Here is a 24,645-nt window from a genome sequence, read left to right as displayed (position 1 = left end):
TTTCAAGCATAAAAATATAAACTAAAAAACAAATGTACATTCAAAGACGTTGATGTAGTATTCTACCTAGTCACTAGATGTCAGTAATGTTCTCCTAGGGAACACATTTCTACTAACACACACATGCACAAGTTTTATCTATGTCTCAAATGCCTTTTTACTCTTATTATGTCTACTACGTTAGGTAATACGAGTGTAAAGGTAAATATAGGGGTGCTAGTTCATGTCTAGAACACTCTAATAATGTTAAAAACAGTATTTAGAAGGTTGTAAACAGGGTTTCTATGCTTTTACTACGAAAATATCCCATTTATCAATAAGGAATCCCACTTTGTGGGAATTCACTTATCACGATCGGGTCTGGAACCAATTAACTGCGATAAATGAGGGATTACTGTAAATACTTGTGTCTACTGTCTGTCCTCACTCTATCCTCACTCATCCATTACATTGCATAATTGATTGTATGAATGTCTTGCACAGCATAGGGCAGCCCCATGGACAGAAAAAGGGAAATAATGTTGGAAAAAATCCACTTCAGTAGAAAAGTAACCAGATGAATCCTCTAAGTGCCATTAAAATGTATCAGCATCTTCATGTTCGTGCATGTCTTGCCATCTCTGCAAGGACTTTGGTGAAGGATGAGTAAACTGCTTAAGCCTTTCTTTATGTGTGTGTGTGTGTGTGGGTGTGTGTGTGTGAATTACAATGACTCCTTCCTTAATGTATAGTCCTCTCTGGCTGCAGGCAGTCTAGTCCTCTTTGTGTTGGTGTCAGCTTGAAGTTATGGACAATTCAGATGCACTGGTGTGTATCCAGTGTACAGTATGTAGCGTACATTCTCTCTATGGTACAGGAGCTCTGAGCTTTTCATCGTTTAATTTGAGCCTGGAAGACAGTACACAAAATGAGAAACAATACAAAACACATGGACAAATCTACTATTTACTATGATATACAATATACAGTACAGAATATCACAATTAACATGCACAAAAAAGAGTAGGAGGAAGTAAAATGCATTTCCCCCTTATTTAACAAATTGTAGTAGTAAATAATATAATTTTTAATAGTGATGTACAGTACCTTATAGTACAAAATGAGCCTTACATAGACAGTTGTCTTATATTCACAGGTTGCTACAACATACAGCATATACTCGAGAATCAAGTGTATTGTACGTGCATTGTACTGTATCTTTAAATCCAACTGTGCCCTGAAGCTCTTTATTAGACCCTATATTTACATTAAATTAAAAATAATGACATCATATCCTGGCATGAAAAAATAGCAAAACTGCCCCAGGGGTGATGCAACATCGCTAGACACTTATTACTAGTTATTAACTACAATCAACACACACATTATGTACACATATATTATTATGCCCATATGTCCCTATGTTTCAATCATGAGCGAATTCATCCTTGCACAAAATTAAATCAGTCATTAGTGAATGAGAAGCGACACCGTGGAAACTACTGATTATATATTCATCATCCATGTGGTGTCACTTGACTGCGGACTCATTACATGGCTGTGTTTTGTCATTTATAGAATTTATAGTCATTTTTAGTAGTGTTAAACCTTAAACAGGGAACTTGTATGCGGAGCCACAGAAATAACATTGCAACCCATTTCCTATGTCTAGATTGACATGAACATACAACATAGGCGATGGAGCAGCTTGTATCCGGAGTTACATAACCAGCGGTGTTATTGCATTATTGTGTCGCAGTCGTTAAAGATCATAGGTTCAACACTGTTGTAAAACAAACTGTCTAAGTAAGCTCGTTTATCAGTAACCCAAGGCTGTGTATTGGTACAATGCCATAAAGACATACATGCACATTCCACCTGCTGTGTTCATTATGCCACACCCGCCTGCTTACTATGCCTTTCAGCAACCATTCTATTATATCCTCTCAATGGACAAGTAGTCAGAGTAGTCAGTGTACAGCTTGTATTGTAGGATAGATTAACTATGCACTGAAATGTAGTCAACACGTCTATTACTGTCTAAATAGCTGGTAAGATATACTGTAATAAAAACGCCCGCTGAAAAGTAAGACCCTAGTTTGTGAGCTACAGAAAGAACTGAGCAAAAATCTTCGGCCACTATTATATTGGTTGTTTCAGCAATGCTCTGGCCAAGAGTTTGTATGACCAACCTTTATGAAATATGGAATTTACTGATTCATGTTGAGGTTTTTTTATGTTAATACAGGTTGCTCATTAAGAGGATTGCAAGAAAAGAAGAAAATAATTCACTTTTGTTTGGTTAAAAAATGTTTTCAAATACTTCTTGGCACCATGTATATATTTTGTATTCACTGAAAAAAATTTGTGTTCTTACCTTTATCAGTACTGTATATGAAGCACATGCATCCAGTCTTTTATTATTATTATTTTATTAATTAATTCATCGTTCATTCATTCAGCAGCGCATAAAACTATCTTGAATACATTTGGCTTTCTGGCTCTCAAACTGTCCAAAAACCTCCAGTCGATTTTCCTCTCTGTAGACGAATGGCGGTGACAACCACCTTTCGGTTCACGCACGCAGGATGAAGCGAGTACTGCTCTGCCTCCCGTATGACAATTCTGTGTATTTTATTGTCCGATTAGCAAGGATAATGACGTCACACTTACATTGAAGACATTACACAGGCTGCAGAACATCATCATGTATTATTACATTATGTCCCTGCAACATTATATTATTGGCGACATGCTGACAAACTGGCAGGAGTCATGATCCAACTCAATGCAATCACTGTGTGCACGCTTGCGGCAGCCTCACCTTAGGTTTCTGCCTAAATGATAAATTCCTGCATCTGCACTTTTATCCAGATTCCCACCCAAAGTCATTCGTTGGCCTCTACAATCTTGTGGGAATTGAAAGCAACAACATTTGTGGTGACTTTTGCACATTAGTGTATGGCTGTTAATAATTGCTTAGTTAAGTGACCTTTTTAAGAGCTTCACAAAACTGATCCATTACAAAGAAGGTTGCGTTTATGCTGATTTTGGTTTATTTGATAAAATGTGTGTGGGGGTTTTTACGGACAGCTAGAAACTGGCAGAGCTTTGTGGCAGTAGTAAAAAATACACATTAAATACATGCTATACAATATTATACATATTATACAGTAGCCATACAATGTAGAAAAAAAGGTTTCTTACATTTCATTCCATCCAAAGCTTGAGGAGTGTGCTTCTATTTCGAATATGACCAGGTCAAGACTTTCTTTTCTTTATTCTTTAAAAGTGTATTTTATTGGGAAATCCTCCTCTCAAAAGTCAATAACTCCTAAGCCAATGTGTGACCAATGTGTGAGTCAAAACGAGGTGGATGTGTGTACAGGTCAAGAGAAAAAGAACACAGTTCCAGGCAGAGCTGATTTAAAAGAAAAACACAGTACCACACAAGCCAGGAGTGAGTTATTACAGCACAACCCACTTTGCACACTGTTCTTTCAAGGCGATAAGGCTGATTACTGTTTCTGACCTGTGGTGCTCTTCCCATGGCTGCCTGCCTTAACTAGAACTAAAGCAGCACAACATAAGTCCAATGCACTCTTATTTTTTATGTTTTCTCAAGTTTCAAATCATATATAAATAATGGGCTTTAAAGACCACGTTAACATTTAGTATAGCATTTATAGAGCAAAGCTGGTCCTCACAGTTGATAGTTTCAAAGCACGTCCATGATAATTAGATGTAAAGGAACCACATTCTTGCCTTGCCCTTTCTCTGTTTTCTGCTCTTCCACCATTATTTTTGCCTTTTGTACAGTATGTGGGCGGCTTCTTTCTCCCTCTCCATTTTCTGTCTGCCCTCTTTCTCAGTGTGCACACAAAGCCTGCGTTGTCTGCTGACATGTTGTGTTGCGAGGAACAAGCGTTGGTGCTCATGAAATGCCTGCGACACCACAATCTAGAGAGGGAGTTGCCTTCACGCGTGGGTCCCTAACGTGATGTGTCACTACACACGTAGGACCCAGGAGCGTCCAGTGACACAAAAGCCAGTACTAATCATATTTAACGAAACAATGCCTCTGTTGCATCACCACAGGGAAATTCTTCAAGATAAACAAATATGATCTATCGTGTCAACATGACACAATAGCCCAGGTTGTTCCTAATGTCACAACCCATACTCCTTCTGGCTGTTCTCAGTGGGAGTTTAACCACTAATGCAATAGTTGTAATTGCTGTCAGAAGCCCTTAAACTCTATTTTGTAGCTACAAATGCATTCCAGAAATCCCAATAAAATGCTTTTCATCTCCAGATTTTGTGGTTTGATTTGATTTTTGGAGGTAATATGAAAAAAACGTAATATTAGTGACTGGAATTAAATGTTATTTTATTATGTTAAAATGTAAAGTAAACTGTTTATGATCACCAATCGTGTGAAAAATCGATCATCATCAACCGGCTTCGCTTCTTCAGATAAATCCTGGAATCTATCCGTCAGTAAGGTACAGACATGGAAGCTGTAAGTTCGATCGTTTTGTTTTTCCTCAGCTAATAGGCTAACCTAGCATGATAGCCTGAAGTAACGTAACTGTGATGTTAGCATTGTAGCTCACATAGCTGTGCTCGTATTGGTAATGTTTGTGTCCTCCTGTGACACTCTTTAGTGTCACGTTGGATGTGATACGTGGCATCTATTATGTTGGACAAGTGCAGAGTTACAGTGTATATTTAAAACATGGCTAAAGTTCACAATCGTGCTTGTTGGTGACACACACTTGGGCGGAGACAGGCGTGAACAAAGCTCATTAGCATTAAAGCGACAGACACACAAAACAGCGGTTTCCCAGTAGGGCTACACAGTCGTCCCTCGCCGAATCACAGTTTGCAGTGCTTCATTCTATTAAATTAAAAAAATACATAAATAATCATAATAATGACATGGGAGACTGTTGCAGACTGTTGTTAAATTGCTTATTTTCACCAGGGCTAGGAACAGATAAGCAGTGGTAGTGCAAACGTAGTATGTCCAGTTGTGGTAATGTCATCTTCTACAGTCACTGCCAAACGTTTTGAGAATGACACAAGTGTTTGTTTTCACAAGGTTTGCGTCTTCAGTGTTTTCAGATATTTTTGTCAGATGTTACTAAGATATACTGAAGTATAATTACAAGCATTTCATGCATGTCAAAGGCTTTTTATTGACAGTAACATTAAGTTTATGTAAAGAGTTAATATGTATAGTGTTGACCCTTCTTTTTCAATTCACAACTGCATGCTGTTTATTCACTTCTGGGCCACATCCCGACTGATGGCAGCCCATTATTGCATAATCAATGCTTAAAGTTTGTCAGAATTCGCAGGTTTTTGCTTGTCTACCCGCTTTTAAGGTCTTTAAGGTCTGAGAAGTTTCCTGGCCATGGACCCAAAATGTTGATGTTTTCCGAGCCAGTTCGTTTTCACGTTTGCCTTATTGCAAGGTGCTTCATCATGCTGGAAAAAGCATTGGTTGTAGCCAAACTGTTCTTGGATGGTTGGGAGAAGTTGCTTCCAGAGGATGTTTCGGTCCCATTCTTTATCCATGGCTGTGTTCTTAGGAAATATAGTGAGTGAGCCCACTCCCTTGGCTGAGAAGCAACCCCTCACATGAATGATATCAGGATGCTTTACTGTTGGCATGACACAGGACTGATGGTAGCGCTCACCTTTTCTTGTCTGGGCAAGCTTTTTTTTGGCTCGCCCAAACAATCGGAAAGGGGATTCATCAGAAAAAATGACTTTACCCCAGTCTTCAGGAGTCCAAAACCCTGTACCTTTTGCCAATACCAGTCTGCCCCTGATGTTTTTCATGGAGAGAAGTGTCTTTTTTGCTTCCTTTCTTGACACCAGGCCATTTTCCAAAAGCCTTTGCCTCACTGTACGTGCAGATGCACTCACACCTGCCTACTACCTAAGCAAGCGCTGCACTAGTGGTGCCCCAATCCTGCAGCTGAATCAACTTTAAGAGACTGTTTCGGTGGTGTGCAGTGAGAAATGTCTAATGTAAAGTATTGTATGTGCCTTGGTTTCATAAAGGTTGAGAAGCACCGCTTTATCAGACAAGGGATCACGTTTGGCAACTTAAATCAAAATCAAACCACACAACGCAAAGGAACCCTATCTACCAAAATTAATGAAACAATTATACTACAGTAGAATAAACAAATGTAAACAGTCCCTTTAAGTCTTGTAACATTCTACGGATATTCATCTCACCTTGACTTTGGATTCTAGAGGCTGTGTGGGACGTTACTGTGGTATTGTGTGCGTGTAGTTAGTTTTTAGTATGGGAGGGGCAGCTCCAAGTGAAAAATGGACCCCGCGCAGCCCCTCCTGCATTCACTCCCAGTGTCACTGTGCTCCTCCTGCAGCGACGATTCACCTTTCACCATCTCCCAGTGGAATTCGGGATCAGTGCGGCTGTCATGAAGGGGAAAATGTCAGGTGGACTGTGGCTGCTCTGCTTTCTGTTGGGATGCAGCCGACTGTCGGCTTTCAACCTGGACACAGAGGACGTCCTGCGGAAGAGCGGAGATCCAAATAGTTTGTTCGGCTTCTCGATGGCCATGCACCGACAACTCTGGCCGGTGGATAAAAGAATGTAAGAGCAACTTTTTACTCCTTCTTTCTTTTTTCTTGCTAAGACGATAAGTAAGTGTGAAAACACGAATAATGCCAAGTGGTTCAGAAAGTCGCCATTGAGAAAATAAGTCGTACTAAATGTTACGTCACCATTTGGGTCTCAGGTACAGGTGTCAGTCGAGGTACTTTTCCAGAAAAATTGTCAATCTCTTTAAATTATGCCCCCTTCACTTTTCGGCCCGTGTTAATGTTTACTAAGTCTTAACTTATCAGTCAAGTTTAATAATTAGTGAGCGTTTGGGCTCACGTGATGCCCCAGGTGAGAGCAAAGACAAGTTAGAACTACTGGTATAAACATAGTTTTACATTCAGCTTTATACTTATTGCAACAAGCAATGTTGTACATTGTATCTGACTTGCAGCATTCATCTGACAGCTACAATGTCCTTACTGCGCTCACACAGTATCAACATCAAAATGTGAAACTGTATGCTGTTTCAAACACATCTACCATCTGAATTAAAACAGATATATACCTTTTTTTGTATTAGGTGAAGGAGGACAGCTCATCTACTTAGCATTTGAAACATAAAGGCAAAAAGCAAAATAGAAATAAACCAAACAAATAATAGTTAGACTGGAATGTTAGATTGAGCTGCAGTGTTATAAAGGATACAGTGCATTTATATTAATATATGAGCCCAATTCCTCTTACTGTATATGCCTTTTTTTCTTCACGTACAGTATTAAGCTAAAGGGTTATTTTTCCAGTGCATTTTCTGTTTACTAGGCCTTGACATGACAGTTGAGGACTATAACTAACTTTTAACTGGCAAAAAACATGTACAATCATCACTCGCCACTCCGGGGTTCGAATTTTGCAGCCTCACTCTATCACGTTTTTTCAAAATAAATTAATTCATAAATTATCACTGTTTCGTGGTTGACAAAGAATATAAAATATACATATTTAAGCAGATTGTACATTACAACTAAGCATTTTCAAGCATAAAAATGGTTCAACTAAAATACGAATACATGGCATTCAGAAGACACATTCGAAGACGTGATATGTAGTATTCTACACTGGTCACTAGGTGTGAGTAATGTTATATTGATGAGACAATAGCCACCGCAGGAAATACACCACCCAGAAAAAAAACAAGGAACTCTCCCACTGCTAACGTGTGAGTCTATGTTATGTGTTATTTATGTCTAATATGTCTTATTTTCTGTTAATATGTCTACTATATTGGGTAATATGAGTGTGAAGGTGACTATAGGGGTGTTATGTCATGTCTAGAAGCTCTGATAATGTTAAAAAACATAATTAGAAGGTTGTAAACAGGTTTTCTATTATCTAAATATGTAAATATTCCATTTGTAGATAAGGAATCCTACTTTGCGACAATTCACATATCACGGAAGGGTCTGGGTCGGGTCCAATTAATCAAGATAAACGAGGGATTACTGTTATTTGTAATATTGTTGTTGTTTTTTAAATCACATTTAAGTATGAGAAAAAGTCTAAAAATAAAGTCAAACTTCAACAAGTTAGAGAAGTTAAGAAAACAGATCATTTTAACTTTTTCTTTTTTTAATCCCTTTTTTTTACACTGCTACTACTGACGCTTGTGTCAGTTTGTGTCCAAATCCAAAGACATATGATATTCTAAACGTGACCAGCGCCACCACAAAGTCCCCTTACTCCAGGTTGTAGTGTTATAGATAACCCATAGCCGGATTCTGTTCATAAAACAAACAAGGTTGCTAATTAGAGCTGAAGGACTGAATCAATTAAGCCCTTCATCAATCAATACAGGATTAGTATGTACTGTATATGATAATCACCTAAAAATTCACCCGTATTACAGGAAAATACAAATGCAGGTTTCTGTTCAGAAATATTGTACTATCATCAATTGCACTGTGTTGAAATTCCCAGTTCTAACACAATATTGTCATGTTATTTATATTCGATGTTATTTTCCACATTATTTAGAGCTATGCAAATGCAGTCTTGTCTGGTTCAGCAGAAGTGGGTGAGAGACATGCATGTGGAATGCATGTACAGTACTGTTGTTAGATTCCAGTTAGATTCCAAGCATGGGTATGTGAGAGAGTGAGTGCGTGTACGAGCAAGCTACATTTGTTTTGCAAGAAGAACACTCAAAGAGCTGGAATGGACTCTTTACAATCGCAAATATGTGTTTTTTTTTTCATTTACAATGACATATGCTGAATTCTTGTGTCCTTTTGTGCCCCTCTGCCTTCACACTTTACCCGCAAACTTATAGCAGCCACGTGTGCAAGTATTAGCTCAAATCTTACTTCTTCACGCCCTACAGCGATGATTTGTGCATGTACCTGCAGGTGAGGGCAAGGATCTGACGGTGTTGTGTGCATGCATGTGTGTGTCTGTGTGTTTGCGTGAGTTTGTGTGCGTCATCATTGCCACACTGAGCCACCTGCATAGTAAAAGTGAGGGTTTTATAAATGCATGTTATGAAGTTTGTGTATTTAATGTAAGAGAGCGTGCAATAATATTAAGACAGATTGAACATGAGACTGTGTGCTGTCTGTGTACACTTGCACACTCTCAGCGAGTTAGTCATTTAAAAATATGCGTATTGTTGTGTTAACTTGCAGTGGGGCAAAACAAAGCTAAGGGGTGTTTCTATTATTGTGGTCTTCTGCAGCTTAAGGTAACTAAACAGTCATTGCTTGTAGGAACATTTTAACATTGTTAGCTGTCAAACGCCTTAATAACATAAAATAAAACTAAAATAAAGCAAAACTAGTCACCTTTTGCAGATGCTTGATGGATATGTAATAATAGAGTGGGGACAGGAAGGTGTTTGCAGAGCAATGCTCTCACTAATGGACTTTTTACAGAATGTGTAGTAGGGCTGCAACTAACAATTATTTTCTTTGTCGATTAATCTGAAGCTTGTTGTTTCAATTAATGGATTAATCGGTTAGGCCATAGATGGAACAAATTAATAATTGGTGCGCAACATATCAGAAAAGAGGCAAAAATCTCAATCACATCACTGTTTTCCAAAGTCAAAGCTGATGTGTGTGACTATCTTGTTTTGCCCAAAGCACAAAGCTAATACTGCAGGTCTGTTTTCATGGATGACTAAGGAAATTAAAAAATATTCACATTTGAAAGGCTGAAGTCAGACGATATTTACGTTTTAAAATCATAAAACAATTAATCTGATACCAAAATCGTTATTGGTTAACTGGATAATGGATTAATCATCGATTAATTGTTGTAGCTCCCTTGTGTGGTGTGTATTTACTATAAATGATGTAATTATAGCTGGGATGTTTATTTACCCTAATTTCCAGACTATATACGGCACCGGTATGTAAGCCGCACCCACTAAATTTAGATTATATAGGTCGCACTGGTCTATAAGCCGCAGGTGTCCACGTTGTAACATGGGATATTTAGTACACAGAAAGATGTTACACCGAAAGATTTTTTAAAGTTTTGGTTAAATAAATGCTTTTTTCCAAACAGTGCCGAACAATGCATGCAACAGCCTACCAGAAAAGCCATTCATGGCCGTCTTCATCCTCCTCCTTCTGCACTAAAACCACTACAGTTGTCCTCTTCAAGTGTTGGAACCGAATAGCCAACAATTCCCTCAGCACACATGCTGCCGGTCTTCTTCTTTTATTGTCACTACCAGAGTCACGCCCGACGCGAGGCAAATCAGCCACTGGGACGGTGCTGTCCAGCCGCAGCAGTCTAGCCCCTCTAAAATCAGTATCGAATCGGAAAAGAAGTCCGTGGTATCGCACATCATTAATGATGAAGGGTCACTGACATGATTTTTCAACTTTGCTTAAACATGTTCTATATTGTTTGTGATTATGTTCTACGTTGTGCGTTTTTTTGAAAACGAACATGAAATTAGTAAAAAATTAAATTTTTGTGCGTGTCGGCCGCCATTCTGGCTCTCAGCTTCTTAGACAAGGGCCGTCTCCCAAGTGACGTCGGTGAAGGCGCAGCTCTCATACAGGCAGAGTAAACAAACATGAGAGAATGGATGAGATAGAAGAAGTTTACAGTAATTATAGCAAAGATTCGAGCGATGTGTCATTCGTTTTTGAAGACGAAGAAACATCTGGAGGTGAAATGGAGAACTTGTAGAACATGGAATTAAGCCGTATTTATTTGAACCACCAACGATGAGACTATATGTCTGATGCTGAGGTGTCAGATGACAAAGACACGGAGATGAAGAGTGTAAATTACCTTGGAGTTGCTTATCCTCCAATTATTGTTTTAAATCGGTTTCTAAATTAGAGTAAAGGGCTCTTTGGAGCCTTCTTTATTGTGTTTGGTGCCGCCAACACCGCCCCAACATATTGTTGTGAAAGTAAGACCACTTGGTCATTCAGTAACAAAAATATTGCACAACACAGCAGCAACACAACCAATGTTATATTACTGTTAAGGAGCAAACAGCTTTGCCAGAATGAACACTGCTGTTTATTGTGACATTTTAAAGCACATGCAGAGGTAACAAGCAGCTGCATGATACTACAGGAGGGTGCCTACAGCCGCAGCTGTTGTTATTTGCTTTTGTAGACCATACACCTGCTGACAATAGGGATCTCAAGCAATTAACTGAATTAAAGGTGCTGTCTGCCTTGGTTAGATACAACATGGGGGGGGGGGGTGCAAAGTTTTGAATGTGCTCCAAGCATTATATCCTGCCCTCTTTTTGCTCCAACATTGCAAGCCACACCCCACGTAACACACACACACACACACACACACACACACACACAGTTACTGTATGTTTGTTGTTAGCTAATAATAGTGATTTGGCAAAGTTTAACTACTGGATGTTAGCCATCATTGAATGTGTAGCCTATCATAACCACACAATAACTCCAAATTGTTGACAGTTTCTCTGAGACTGCATTTGTGTACGTGCACTTGCAAAAGGTGTGTATGTGCACGTACATACCAGACAGCTGTGAGTGAAAGGCATGAACGCCATTCATCTTATTCGGCCTGAGTGGCAATTTTTTCCTTTATTTTTGAATTGTGGCAGTTGGTAATATGCTAGCCAGTGGTGTTCTTCTCTTATTTTTTGGTTTAAAAATGAGGACATACAGCACTTTTAATTGGAGCATATATTCCATTAGCATCTGCTTGATAAAATTAGTGTATGTATGTCAGCAATATTTAATTACTTGTATTGTGTTTGATTCAGGTTCTATGGTTATCATCACGCTTTTCCTCTTGGCTGATCTCACTGGTTTTGTGGCGGTATCACAAAAAAAAAAGCCCCAAAAAAGCATAACATACTTGTATAATTTACTCTTTAGATCCTCACTGAGTACCAGTAGTTGTTTTTGATGCTTGAGACACATTTCTCCAGACAAATGAGGTTGAACTCCATCTTTTATAACTTTTGGTACTTACAGCTGTGCTACGATTGTTGTGTAGTGTATGTAATGTTTTGGCCAATGAGGGTATTTGACACACAATAAGCATGAGTGTCAGGTTTAGCTCTTTTGCCTCAGGTTGTGTAAGATAATCCAACATGAAAGAAATAAAAAGAGGTGATGGGTAAAAGAATGCAGACATAAATCATTTATACATCTGGGCTCCGAATATACGCCGTTTTTCAGCACATGTGGGCTGCGCTCCTGGCACACATGAGCGGGGAAAAGGGCTGGGCAGCACATGGTTGCATTGGCCTCTCTCTCTTTGCAATAGGGTGCCGCCAGTTGTTGCCAAGCAACAGGCTGCACCTCAGTTGGCAGCCTGGCTGCCGTTTTGTAAAAAAATAAGAAAATAAAAAATGAAATACACCTCTCTCTCAATGGGATGTCTATGTTATTGTCACTGTGCTGGCCGCTCTGTTGCTCTAGCTTTGGTGTCCCAGTGATTGTACACCATGGTATGTGTGCGTGTGTGTGTTTGCAAACTAGTACACTGAAGCAGACGCACATCAGTACACACACACACACTGTCTCTGTTTGTCTTTCTTCTTCCTGTAGACCAGTGTAGCCAATGTAGTGGGCTTCCTCTGCTGCTGCTGCTGCTGCTGCTGAATGATAAGATTAGCAGCTGTGTCGCTGTCATAAGCAGTGGGTCAATGCAAAAATGAGTGATAAATGTGGCGTTTGTTTTTGTTTCCGCCTAATTCACTATGAATTTGTTATTCCTCCTGAATCTTAATTCTTTGTCTTACCGAGACATTTTGGACAATGATATGCTTTCAACATTGTGGGAAAACTTTGGGGAAGACCCTTTTCTGTTACAACAAGTTAAGGAAAGGCATGCCAAGTCCAGTGTCAATGACCTTTGACCACACCTGTTGGACTGGGGTGTCCAAACATTTTCCACTGAGGGCCACATACTGAAAGATGAAAGGATGCACTTTGATGTTTTGTAAACCAACACATGTAGATATTCAAGATTCAAGATTCAAGAGAGTTTTATTGTCATGTGCATAGTAAAACAGCAGTTATACCATGCAATGAAAATCTTATCCTGTTCATTCTCCCAAGAAAAGAAAGAAAACACAAGAAAGAATAAGAACATAAGAAACATACACACATAAACATAAATACCAATAAATTAAGCAACAACAACAGAAGAGACATTAATACAAGTAAATAATGCAAATAAATAAATAAATAAATAAAGTGCTATGAGTGTGTGCGTGTGTTGCGTGCGGCGTGTGCGAGTGCTTCGTTGAGGAGCCTGATGGCCTGTGGGTAAAAGCTGTTTGCCAGCCTTGTGGTCCTGGACTTCAAACTCCTGTAGCGTCTGCCTGACGGTAGGAGTGTGAATAATGAGTGTTGTGGATGTGTGCTGTCCTTGATGAGGTTGTGTGTTCTGCGTAGGACTCTAGATTTATAAATGTTTATATTCATAAATAAATATGCTGATCAGTTCTATATTTTGTATGTATTTGTATGAAATATGAACAATTAATTAGTAAATAACAAGTGGTATTATTATTAGTATGAACTTTGATCTTTGCTCTCTTTTTTGCCATTTTTGCCATTTTTGCTTTTGCTTTTGTTTTTTTATTTTTATTTTTATTTTTTTTATTTTATATTATATTATTTTATTTTATTTTATTTTTTCCAGAATATTTCAACTTTCTGTAAATGTTCTTCCCGTAATAATATGACTTTATTCCCATAATATAATAACTTTTTCCCAACCATAATTTAAAAAAATTACAACTTTATTTTGATTTGGTTGTTTCTCATAATACGAGTTTAGTCTCTTAAAATTGCAAGTTTCAATAAGACTTTTTTCTTTTAATATTTTTACTTTATTCTTGTTGAATTACATTTGTTTTTTCCATTTCTTCAGTTTTTTTTTAAGTACCTAGTAGGATTAGTGGGTATGAACTTCTTTGCTTTTTTTCCCCCCCAATTTTTGCTGGGTTTTTAAAAACAATTTCCAAATACTTCAGCTTTCTTCTTGAATAATCTTTGTAAATTTTCTTCTTGTAATATTATGAATTTATTCCTGTAATATTTTGACCATATTATCATAATATTGTAACTTTTGCGCCAGCCTAATTTTCCAAAAACTTATGATTATTATTATTTTTTATTTCATTTTGTTTATTTTTCATATCATTATGACTTAAAAAAAACAAACCTCTATTGTCTTTACTTTTTCAACTTTATGCTACTAAAATGAAGTTATTTTTCCACATAATATTATGACATTATTCTCGTAAAAATACAACTTTTTCTCATTAATTACAATGTTTTTGTCCTAATATTTTGACTTCATTCTCATAAAATTACTCTTGATTTTTTTCATTTTTGTTGCTGTTTTTTTTAGCTTTCTTGTATAATTCTATTTTTAGAATGTGTCGGAGTCCAATGAAAAACCAGCAGTGGGCTGCAAATGGGCGCCGGCCACACTTTGGACACCCCTGTTCTGGATGAATGGACAACAATTCCCACATACACACTCCAAAAGTCTTGTAGAAAGTCTTTTCAGACGAATGGCAGCTGCAACCTCTGAATTAGAATTTTGAAATTCTATTACAAAGCTCGGATTAGCTCGGATAAGTTTTTGTGTTTTTTTTGTTCAGCATTTTCACTCCATGAATGGTTCGCTTCTTTTTACACGTGTGAGACTGTTATTGGGAAACAAATGAGAGGCATGAGGCAACTTGATTTTTATTCATCATCATTAAAAAAGGTATTTTGTTGTCGTTAACTTATTCTTACACTTGTATGTCTGTAAGAAATGTTTCAATGTTACATAGAACAGTTTCTATTACGTTAATAACATTTTATAATGGCGACTGCTTGGCCCTGGAATAGGTTGTTTCTTCTAAATTATTGGCCCCAGTGTGGATTGGGTTTGGTTTCAAGTTTTCCAGTGTATTTTCTTCCATTTTTACATATACTCCAGTTGATACTTTTGTCCATACTGCAAGCTGTCATATTCTAGTGCACAAAAAAAACCAAACACACTCGCTTCATTACATTTGAAGCCCTGTTCTGTTAATGTCAGTGACATCTGCCCAGGCACATATTCCTAATGTGTAAACTTTTAAGGCCACCGCTGTAAAACATGCCGTCCACAGTAGCTCCTTTCTCTTGTGCTATCTGCGAATGCACGATGCTTCATCTAAAATGGCTTCACTTAATCAAATCTGGTGAAGACTGCACAGCTTAAAGTCATGGTGGGGGTCATTGTGGAGATGAAACAAAGCAGAGTGAAATGGTGGAGCACAGTTGGGAGAAGAAAATATGACATCCTTGCTTTCAGTGACACTCTGGCCCCAATCCTCAACCCACAAAGGAACCTTATGTGTGTGTGTGTGTGTGTGTGTGTGTGTGTGTGTGTGGAGGACATAGAAAGCGTCTTTGACTGAGTTGGATGAGTATAGCTGCTGTGCTACACTCTGGAATGTGTTCTAATGTAACGTACATGCTTCTCATTCAGATGGTGGACGCCTCTTTAACAATGTACAAATTGAGGGAGTTGCAAATGATATTTGGCCTTAATAGATTGCTGCCTGTGTTTGTGTCAGGCTGCTGATCGGGGCTCCGAGAGCCAGAGCCTTGAGTGGTCAAAGATCCCAAGTGACGGGGGGACTCTACAGCTGTGACATGAGCACACCCTCTGCAGGCTGTGTCCGAGTTAACTTTGACAATGAAGGTGAGATATTTGCTTACCTGTGCACTTACTTTATTTTACTCTTTGGCAAGTTTTTTTTTTTTTCTCAAATCAATGTGCAGAGGACATTAGCAGAGAAAGCAAAGAGAACCAGTGGATGGGAGTGACAGTCAACAGTCAAGGGCCAGGAGGCAAGATTGTGGTAAGATCCCTCTTCAGTAGCCCGCTCTTGTAACAGTACACAATCTAAGCTGTGTGTTTGTTTCCCCACGTAGACCTGTGCCCATCGATACCAGCGCAGGACCAATGTGAGGACCCCCATCGAATCCCGAGACATCATCGGACGCTGCTATGTGCTGAGTCAGGATTTGCAAATTGACCCTGACTCAAGCGAGGACGGAGGAAACTGGCATTTCTGTGACAACCGGCCACGAGGTCACGAGAGGTTCGGGTCCTGCCAGCAGGGCCTCTCAGCCACTTTCGACAAGGACTACCACTACCTCATCTTTGGAGCTCCGGGAGCGTACAACTGGAAAGGTTATTGCTCTGGATATATAATTACTTCTTGAGGCATGGAAAACATTCACAATGTTACAGTCATAGTGTGCGTGGTCTGCAAAAGAAAATCACCACCGGGGTCTTCTAATTAATGCTGACTCAAAAAGCATTGGCATTAACAGCTGTGACTGTAAGCAACCTCCGAAAGTACTTTTTTTTACCCACCAATGAGTGGTCATCGTCCAGCAGCTTTAGCTACCTCTGTATGCGCTTTATAATGTTGGTTGCAGTACTCATGTGTGTTATATTTGCTGTACTGTTGTTTACAATGAACTCATCAGCAGCATTAATGCCAGCTGAGCAGTTTGCTCCTTACCTCTATTACAACATTGGTTCTGTGGCTGCTAACATTAGTGTATGTATTTGACCCTTTCCTTTCATTCTATAACCACTTTCTCTTCTGATACCCTTCTGTGGTGGCATCCCACAAAAAAATGTGGAAACGGAGAAGCACTGCAAAAAATGATAGTATGCTTATGTTAGCATGCTAGCAATGCTAACATGGTTTGGAATCGCTGCATTATACCAGCATAATGAAAACCATTATCACCATATCTCCAATTTTTTTTTATCCATAAATACATTTTCTTTCATTTACATGGCACGAAATTGCACATGCATTGTGCATTGCACAGTGATATTGTACCATCCCCTATGCTGCACAGTGATATTACTGTTTTTTATTAGTAAATTAAACTACGAATTTAATAGTGTTTCATATGGAACTGTTTTTTTTAAATTATGCCAACTTTCCTCTTCTCAACCAGGTGTGGTCCGTCTGGAACAAAATAACGACACCCTCCTAGAGATGGGCATTTATGATGATGGCCCCTTTGAGGCAGGAGATGAGAACAAAAAGGATCCTGATCTCATCCCAGCTACTGCCAACAGTTACCTTGGTAAACCACTCACTCGTTACAGACGCTCTTTCTGCACCAGGTAAGTTGTCTATTAACCCCTCCTTGTCGCAGGTTTCTCTCTGGACTCCAGCATGAGTCTGACCAAGAAAGGTCAGCTGACAGTGGTAGCTGGAGCACCCAGAGCCAACCATAGCGGTTCAGTGGTGCTGCTCAAGAAAGGCCCTGAAACAAGCAACATTTTACTGCATGAGTACACACTGGACGGGGAGGGTCTTGCATCCTCTTTTGGTTATGACCTGGCGGTGTTGGATCTCAATGGCGACGGGTAAGCAAAACTGGAAGAAGCACTTTGCTTCACTTATTGTCAACACATAATTACTAATTTTGTCGTTGTTGTCTGTTAGTTGGCAAGACATAGTGGTCGGTGCGCCTCAGTACTTCGAGAAGGATGGAGAAATCGGAGGCGCTGTCTATGTCTATCTCAACAAAGCCGGAAAGTGGAACAAGGTGACCCCCACCAGAATAGATGGGCCTGAGGACTCTATGTTTGGCCTGGCTGTGGAAAATTTGGGAGACACTAATCAGGATGGTTACCATGGTGAGGAAGCAGCACAATAGAACCTATAAGATCTATACATAATCTGTTGCAATGTGTAACTGTTGCCATCATAAAACCTTTATTAACTTTATGGGCAATGTTTTAAGAACTACTGTCACATACTTAACTATCATATACAATTGTAAAAATAAGTAAAAAGTAAAATGTTAAGTAAAAACATGTATTCACAGTTACTTTATGCCATTCTTATACAGTCAACTCTCGCTACATCGAGGCTTGAACATTGATCCCTCGTTCTATCGCTGTCTTTCAAAAATCAATTAATTAATAAATGATCGCAGTTTTGTGGTTAACTATGGCCTATTATTATTAAAAACAATATTGAAAGATAGGTCATAGTGTTCTGTAGTATGTAGTGTTCTGAAAATTAATGTTGACTTTGTTACTTTGATGAGACATTAACTTAGATCACATTACCTTAACACTGCATCGAGTCAGCCATGTCATTTCTGGCATTCATTCATTCATTTTCCACACTGCTTAATCATTATTATGGTCGCCGGGTTATGCTGGAGCCTATCCCAGCTGACTTTGGGCGAGAGGCGGGGTACAACCTGGACTGCTTGCCAGCCAATCGCGGTATGTTTTGGTTTGGTTTGCTTTGGTTTTATTTGAACATGCATGAAGGTTGCAATGGAATACATCTCATGAATCATCCTCTCACAGTTCCACATGTCCAAAAGGAGTAGGAAGAAGCAAAGCTCATTTAATCCTACCCCCCATCCATTCCACATCTTGTACAGTACACACAGTATTATATTCATGTCTGACATGATAGAGTGAAAAAAATATTTTCCTCCCATTCCATGTGGAAGTGGTACATTTTAGGCTTTCTTTGTCCATCTACCTTTGAAACACTTTCTTAAATTTCGAACAAATAAATTGCCTCATCACCCAGGTCCTACTTTTCTCCACGCATCAGCACCTCACAAACCAACGCTGGTCCCCTCAAACCCCTACTCCGCACACAGCCCATCATCTCACTGTCAAAGGTAGATGCTTGGAGAAGAAGATACAGTCATGCATAAAATGATTAGACCACTCGGTAGCTTGCTGTATGCAGTGAGCGGCGGCCGTCTCTTATGTCCCTGCAGTGATCCCGTAGCCTGCGCATTAGTGTTGAGCAATGGGATGTAAACAAAGAATAATAGCAGTGTAAAGTGACTATAGGGGTGTTATTTCATGTCTAGAGGGCTCTAATAAAAGTAAAAAACATATTTATAAAGTCAACAGTTTTTCTATGGTGTAACTACAAAAATATTCAGTTGATTAATATTGAATCCTGCTTTGCGGAAATTCACTTATCGCAGACAAGTGTGGAACCAATTAAGCGCAATAAACGAGGGACTGTATTATTTTGGTGACCAAATAAGCCATTTTGTACTGAGCAATCTGTTACAGTTACAGTATGTGTGTCATGTTTTTTTTAGATTTCTAGTTCTTTGGTGGACATTTTTTTCTCTTTGCCATCACTGGCAAACCTCTGTGGGGGCATTATAAAATATAAAAACACCAAAAGCCAAAGAAAAAGCAAACTGTAGGTTGTGAGGTAATCAAGGGTTGCTGTATTTGTGTTCAGGAATCAGTGCAAGTCACTGTGGCAGAGATGTGTGACTTATACTGGTGTTCTTCACTCTAATAGATTTTGCAGTGGGAGCCCCGTATGATGATGAAGGTGCAGGAAATGTCTACATCTACCACGGAGCCGCCACAGGACTCAAATCCAAAAAAGCTGCACAGGTGCACAAAAAAACCTCTCAGACCAAACATACTGTAAGTTTGACAAATGTGGTTATCTAACAACACTTTTGCTTTAGATTTTGTCTGGCCAGCCTTTTGGAGTGAGGATGTTTGGCTACTCTTTAGCTGGCAACATGGACCTGGATAAGAACTCCTACCCGGACCTGGCTGTTGGATCACTCTCTGATGCCGTCTTTGTCTTCAGGTTAGTACAGTAAACCACTCTTTTTGTCATCACGTCCTTTTCCTGGAGATGCTCAACATCCCTCCGTGTCCTGTTAGAGCCCGCACAGTCATTGCCATTAAGAAGGAAGTCAAGATCACCCCAAAGGAAATTGACCTGACTAAGAAGAACTGTGGGAACAGTTTCTGGTAAGTTCCATCACTTTTATTATATCTACACCTTCATAGATGCCTAACGCCTTCATATGCCCAAATTATTCACTAGGAAATAGCGAAAAATGTTGGACCCTCGCAATGTTATCAGGCAAGGAACCATATGTGGTAACTTATGTACATGGAAGTTAGCCTCACTGGTCAGCCATGCGATTTACTGAAATGTTTTTGCAATAATGATACAGTACATAAGTATATTTAAATAAGTATAACACTCTTATGATGTATTCCAATAATTGCATTTCTAAGCATTTCAGTGCCCTCCAAAGGGTGAAAAAAGAATTATACCGGAATTACTCCAATTCACCATTCAATTAACCGCGGTGTCTCCAGGTGTGTGGCCTACAAAATCCAATAACGGCCAGAGTCTCGAATTAATCTAACAACACTGACATTAACAGCTGTGGCTGTAAGCAACTTCCTGATGTAGAGTAGTTTTACTAACGCCACAAAATTGGATGTAATGTGTGGTCAGGCGTGTGCGGTCAGGCATACGCTTTAAAATGCTTTGATTTTATTTGATTTGAACAGTTGAGCATTTCATTTCACTTCAGTATACATCACATAGCACAATTCATAATTCGACATGTTCAGAAGGAGTAGGAAAAAGCAGAGCTTATTCAATCCTAGCCCCTCTTTGTTTCCCATCAGTTGCTAATACATTTCACAACTGGTAATACATTTCACATCAGTTGCTTATACATTTGTTCATTTCCCGTTCAGCATGTTCAATTTGCCAGCTCTGAATAACTCTAGAAAATGATTAAGAAATATAACAATGTATTACAATGAAGTTTAGGTTTGTAGATCTGTATGGACAAATTGCTGCAAATTGCATGAAGTACAGTTGTCATATGGCTTGTAAACATCAACTGCTTGTACTTTTTCTTAAAATGGCTCATTTTAGTGCATTGTTTCAGTTTTTTACTCAATCCGTTCCATAATTTCATCTGAGATGCTGAAGGTTTTTTAGCATTGTGCGGGCGTATAGGTGTTTTAAGTTGAATTTTTCCCTAAGGTCATATTTCTTTTCACCTGATGAGAAAAAGTGTATTGTGTTGTTGGGTAACAGGTCATTGTTTAGCTGTTTGAAGGTTTATCAGGTCGACAAATTTGAATAGTTGTGATTTTAGGAATGAAGGGTTCGTATGTTCTCTGTAAATATAGATTATCCTAACTGATCTTTTTTGTAGTACTATTAGTGAGTGAATTCTGCTTTTATAGCTGTTACCCCATATCTTCGCACAATAAGTTAGATATGACAAGGCTAGAGAACAATAGAGACTAGAGTGATTTTTGTCCAGTGCAAATTTTGCTTTCTTTAATATTGAGGTATTTCTTGCCACTTTAAATTGTATATTTTTACTGTGGGATTTCCAACTCATTTTGTCGTCTATTATAACACCTAAAAACGTATTTTCATTGACTCTGTCAATGTCCACGCTGTCTATTTGTATTTGTACGTAAGTATCCTTTCCGCTATTACCAAATAGCATTATTTTAGTTTTAGGGATAATCTGTTAATTCAAATCACGTTGGTGCAGTCCTTAGCTGTTGGTGTGAAATTCATGCATGTTGCACTCGCCAAACTGTCAAATTTGTAACAGGTTATTTGTTGGTCCATGCCCCCAATCCTACATAAAGTTTCCTACAAGTTGCTCAAAGAGTTTTTGTGTTACCCTGACAAATTAGCTTCTTGGTAGAAGTAACTATAATCTCTAATTGTTTCCCTTAGCCTGAATGTTGAAGCTTGCTTCACCTACACTGCCAATCCCAAGACCTACTCTCCCAGGCTGAGTAAGAATGATCATCTTTACCGATATCTCCGCTATCATGTTCGCTGATTTTGTGCAATAAACCTGACTCATGTGACCCCTTCTAGCTGTTGCATACTCCCTGGCAGTTGACGCTGACCAAAGAAAGAAGAATCTAATCCCTAGGGCCGCCTTCACTGGGCAGTCGGCCTCTGACAACACCTTTGAGTCCAAAGGGACCCTCACCATAGACGGCCAAGGAAAGAAAGAATGCGTCACACGTGTGATCGCCGTACAGGTACCACACTTGCTCTTTACAGGAACTCAACAAAAAAACACCTCACAGTAATGTTGCGTTATCCCACAGGACAATATTCGGGATAAACTGCGAGGGGTACCCATCGACGTGGATGTGGAAATCATGGATGCCAAACGCAAACGCAGACAGAGCTCCTCCTCTGAAGTACCACCTGTCCTGGATGCTAAAGACAAAATGACAACTCGTTCTGAGGTATGCCGGACGTCTCGTGCTTAAAGCGAAATGTTCTTGGCGTCTTTGTGGTAGAAGGTGCCACCCCTGTTGGTATGGACTGTTGTAGTTTTTCTTGTAGTTTTAGAGTTTTTTACTCTGAATGTCGATGAATAAATAAAGCAATTTTAAATGAATGAATAAATAAATGTAGCACAAAAACGCAACTGATTTAACAAGTATGTTTTTAATCCGGGTATTTTTTTTCAACGTTTGTATATTTAATTGAATTTAGAGGAGAACATTTTCTCATTTCATTTTATTTTAAAGGTATATCAAATTTTATATAATTTAATAGTATATGTGATTTTATTATTAGTGGTTATTTGTACTACATACAGTAACATTTTATTCTATTTATTCACTGTCTCTATTAAATGGGCCTTTCACTCAATGACCTCATCACACAGTTCATGAGCGAGAGACAGTTCTTCAGACAGTAATGCTCAGTTCTGACTGCCACTGTCATTTAACAAAATGTGTATTATCGTGCTTGTGGTTTTCTATGATATAAAACACTGGTCCACAACCCCCGGTCATTGTGTACCGGGCCGCACAGAAAGAAAAAATAATTTCCATTATTTCATTTTTTTGTTTTATTTTGAAAAGTGGCCGGATTCTCTCTGTTACATCCGTCTCACTTGACGCATGTCCATTGTGCGTGTGCTAACTTTATCTATAACTTTAACAGATAGACTACTACTGTATTTTTACCATTTTTCTTTTACCTCAAATGCTGATACTATGTGGGAATGCATAAAGGTAAGTTTTGATGACTTACTGAGTGCTAATGTGCACATTTGTCTCAAGTTAATTCATGCTAGCGCACTGCCTTTGACCACACACATCAAACAGCGATGTAATCATCTCTCTGGAAAAACTTGGCTGGAACTTGAATTGGTGGATAGTGGGTCGGCATTCATTTTGTGTTTTTAATTTGATGTTATTCATGTCTTAGTTTTACACAATACATAATAAATAAGATAAATTAGATCGAAACCCACCGTCTGTCCACTGAAAATGAGTCAACACACAGCCACTGTTAGGTGGCAACACAAGTGAGTAGAAGATGTAATAAAATGGTTGCCCAGGTGCAGTCATATTTATAAAGAATTATAGCTTTGACAGTGCCAATCAAAACTGAGCAACAGTCCATAATGTTGTCCATCAGCTCTCATTAGACTGGTAAAGTGTACCTGATGTAGCTGGTTAGTGTATACTCAATAGCCTTTCTATCTGTATGTATGTGTGTGTGCATGTGCTTCTAGGTGCAATTTGTGAAGGAGGGTTGTGGCAGTGACAATATTTGCCGCAGTAACCTCAAGGTTGCTCATCGCTATGGCCACAGGACAACGGATGACGACACTTTCACTCCGTTACCACTGTAAGACAACAACAACAACAAAAAAACACACCTTTTTTTTCTAGTTGTGCTTTTCCTTGTTCTTAACTTGTCGTCGTCTTTGTTTAAAGGGAGGACGGTGTGCCGGTGATCTCGCTTAGCAACCAGAAAGACATCGCCTTGGAGGTCAAGGTGAACAATCAGAATGGAGATGACGCACACGAGGCGTCAGTTGTCGCTTCCTTCCCGCGTTCCCTCACCTACGCCGCGTTCCGCGGTCCCCCCAATGTACGTTCTTTTCCCCCTCACACAAACACACATACTGTAGCATACAGTGGGTCAATTGGTGGTTCTGATCGCAAAACGCTGCTTCCAGGGCGTAACTTGCACAGCCAATAAGAACGGTTCTAAGGCTACCTGTGAACTTGGGAACCCCTTCAAGCGAGACTCTGAGGTGAGCGTTAAGCAGGAAGCACCTCCCTCTTTTGCCAAGCAACTTCTTTGCACTATGAATATGTGTGTGCGTGTCCGTAGACAACCTTCTACATCATTCTGAGCACAGCAGGCATCTCACTGAACACAACTGAACTGGAGATTGATATTCAGCCTAAAACGTGAGTATGCAGTACCCTATGCTGTTTGGCCACGTCATTAGGTACACCTACACGTTTACAGTTGCTTTACCAACACATCTGCCATGTGATGGAGATTTCAACATTGGTGTAAAAACGGAGCGATTGCACTCTCATTGTGTCGCACTTGTGGAAAATGTGACGGAACTTTGCCGGCTGTAGAGTGGGGTTCATTGTGGTCGTCTCTGACTACGCATTACTCATCTGACTACGCATATGTTTATTACTCTAGTTGTCGGACTACTGGCCACAACATTAGGTATACTTGCACAATATGATGATGAATATAATGATGCTCAAGTCTGACATCTGTCATAACGGTATCATAAAGGTATCTAGATAATATTATGGCTGGGGAGTATGTTACAGTGATCCCTAAACCCCGGGTCATTTGGTACCGGGCCGCACAGAAAGAAAAAATAATTTCCCCTTAATGCGACTTCTGATGTTGCACGGTTTTGCATCGTACT

General features: G+C 39.2%; 1 protein-coding gene across 2 annotated transcripts in view; it reads left to right on the top strand.

The window, feature by feature from the left end:
* LOC129176622 (integrin alpha-6-like) overlaps positions 1 to 24,645 on the top strand; it is a 31,141-nt gene that overhangs the window by 1,040 nt on the left and 5,456 nt on the right. For both annotated transcript variants that reach the window (XM_054766854.1, XM_054766855.1), the window contains exons 3-19: positions 6,390 to 6,619; positions 15,660 to 15,787; positions 15,868 to 15,947; positions 16,021 to 16,282; positions 17,071 to 17,202; positions 17,275 to 17,488; positions 17,568 to 17,761; positions 19,425 to 19,522; positions 19,600 to 19,727; positions 19,805 to 19,894; positions 21,654 to 21,715; positions 21,801 to 21,970; positions 22,040 to 22,183; positions 23,470 to 23,585; positions 23,675 to 23,831; positions 23,920 to 23,997; positions 24,078 to 24,157. In XM_054766854.1, the coding sequence (XP_054622829.1) occupies positions 6,390 to 6,619; positions 15,660 to 15,787; positions 15,868 to 15,947; positions 16,021 to 16,282; positions 17,071 to 17,202; positions 17,275 to 17,488; positions 17,568 to 17,761; positions 19,425 to 19,522; positions 19,600 to 19,727; positions 19,805 to 19,894; positions 21,654 to 21,715; positions 21,801 to 21,970; positions 22,040 to 22,183; positions 23,470 to 23,585; positions 23,675 to 23,831; positions 23,920 to 23,997; positions 24,078 to 24,157 (2,363 nt within the window). The remainder of the gene's footprint in view (positions 1 to 6,389; positions 6,620 to 15,659; positions 15,788 to 15,867; positions 15,948 to 16,020; positions 16,283 to 17,070; positions 17,203 to 17,274; positions 17,489 to 17,567; positions 17,762 to 19,424; positions 19,523 to 19,599; positions 19,728 to 19,804; positions 19,895 to 21,653; positions 21,716 to 21,800; positions 21,971 to 22,039; positions 22,184 to 23,469; positions 23,586 to 23,674; positions 23,832 to 23,919; positions 23,998 to 24,077; positions 24,158 to 24,645) is intronic.

The sequence above is a fragment of the Dunckerocampus dactyliophorus genome, chromosome 2 (assembly GCF_027744805.1).
Source record: "Dunckerocampus dactyliophorus isolate RoL2022-P2 chromosome 2, RoL_Ddac_1.1, whole genome shotgun sequence".
NCBI lineage: Eukaryota > Metazoa > Chordata > Actinopteri > Syngnathiformes > Syngnathidae > Dunckerocampus > Dunckerocampus dactyliophorus.
Note: the sequence above shows the minus strand (reverse complement) of the source record. Positions and strands in the feature narration are given on the sequence as shown.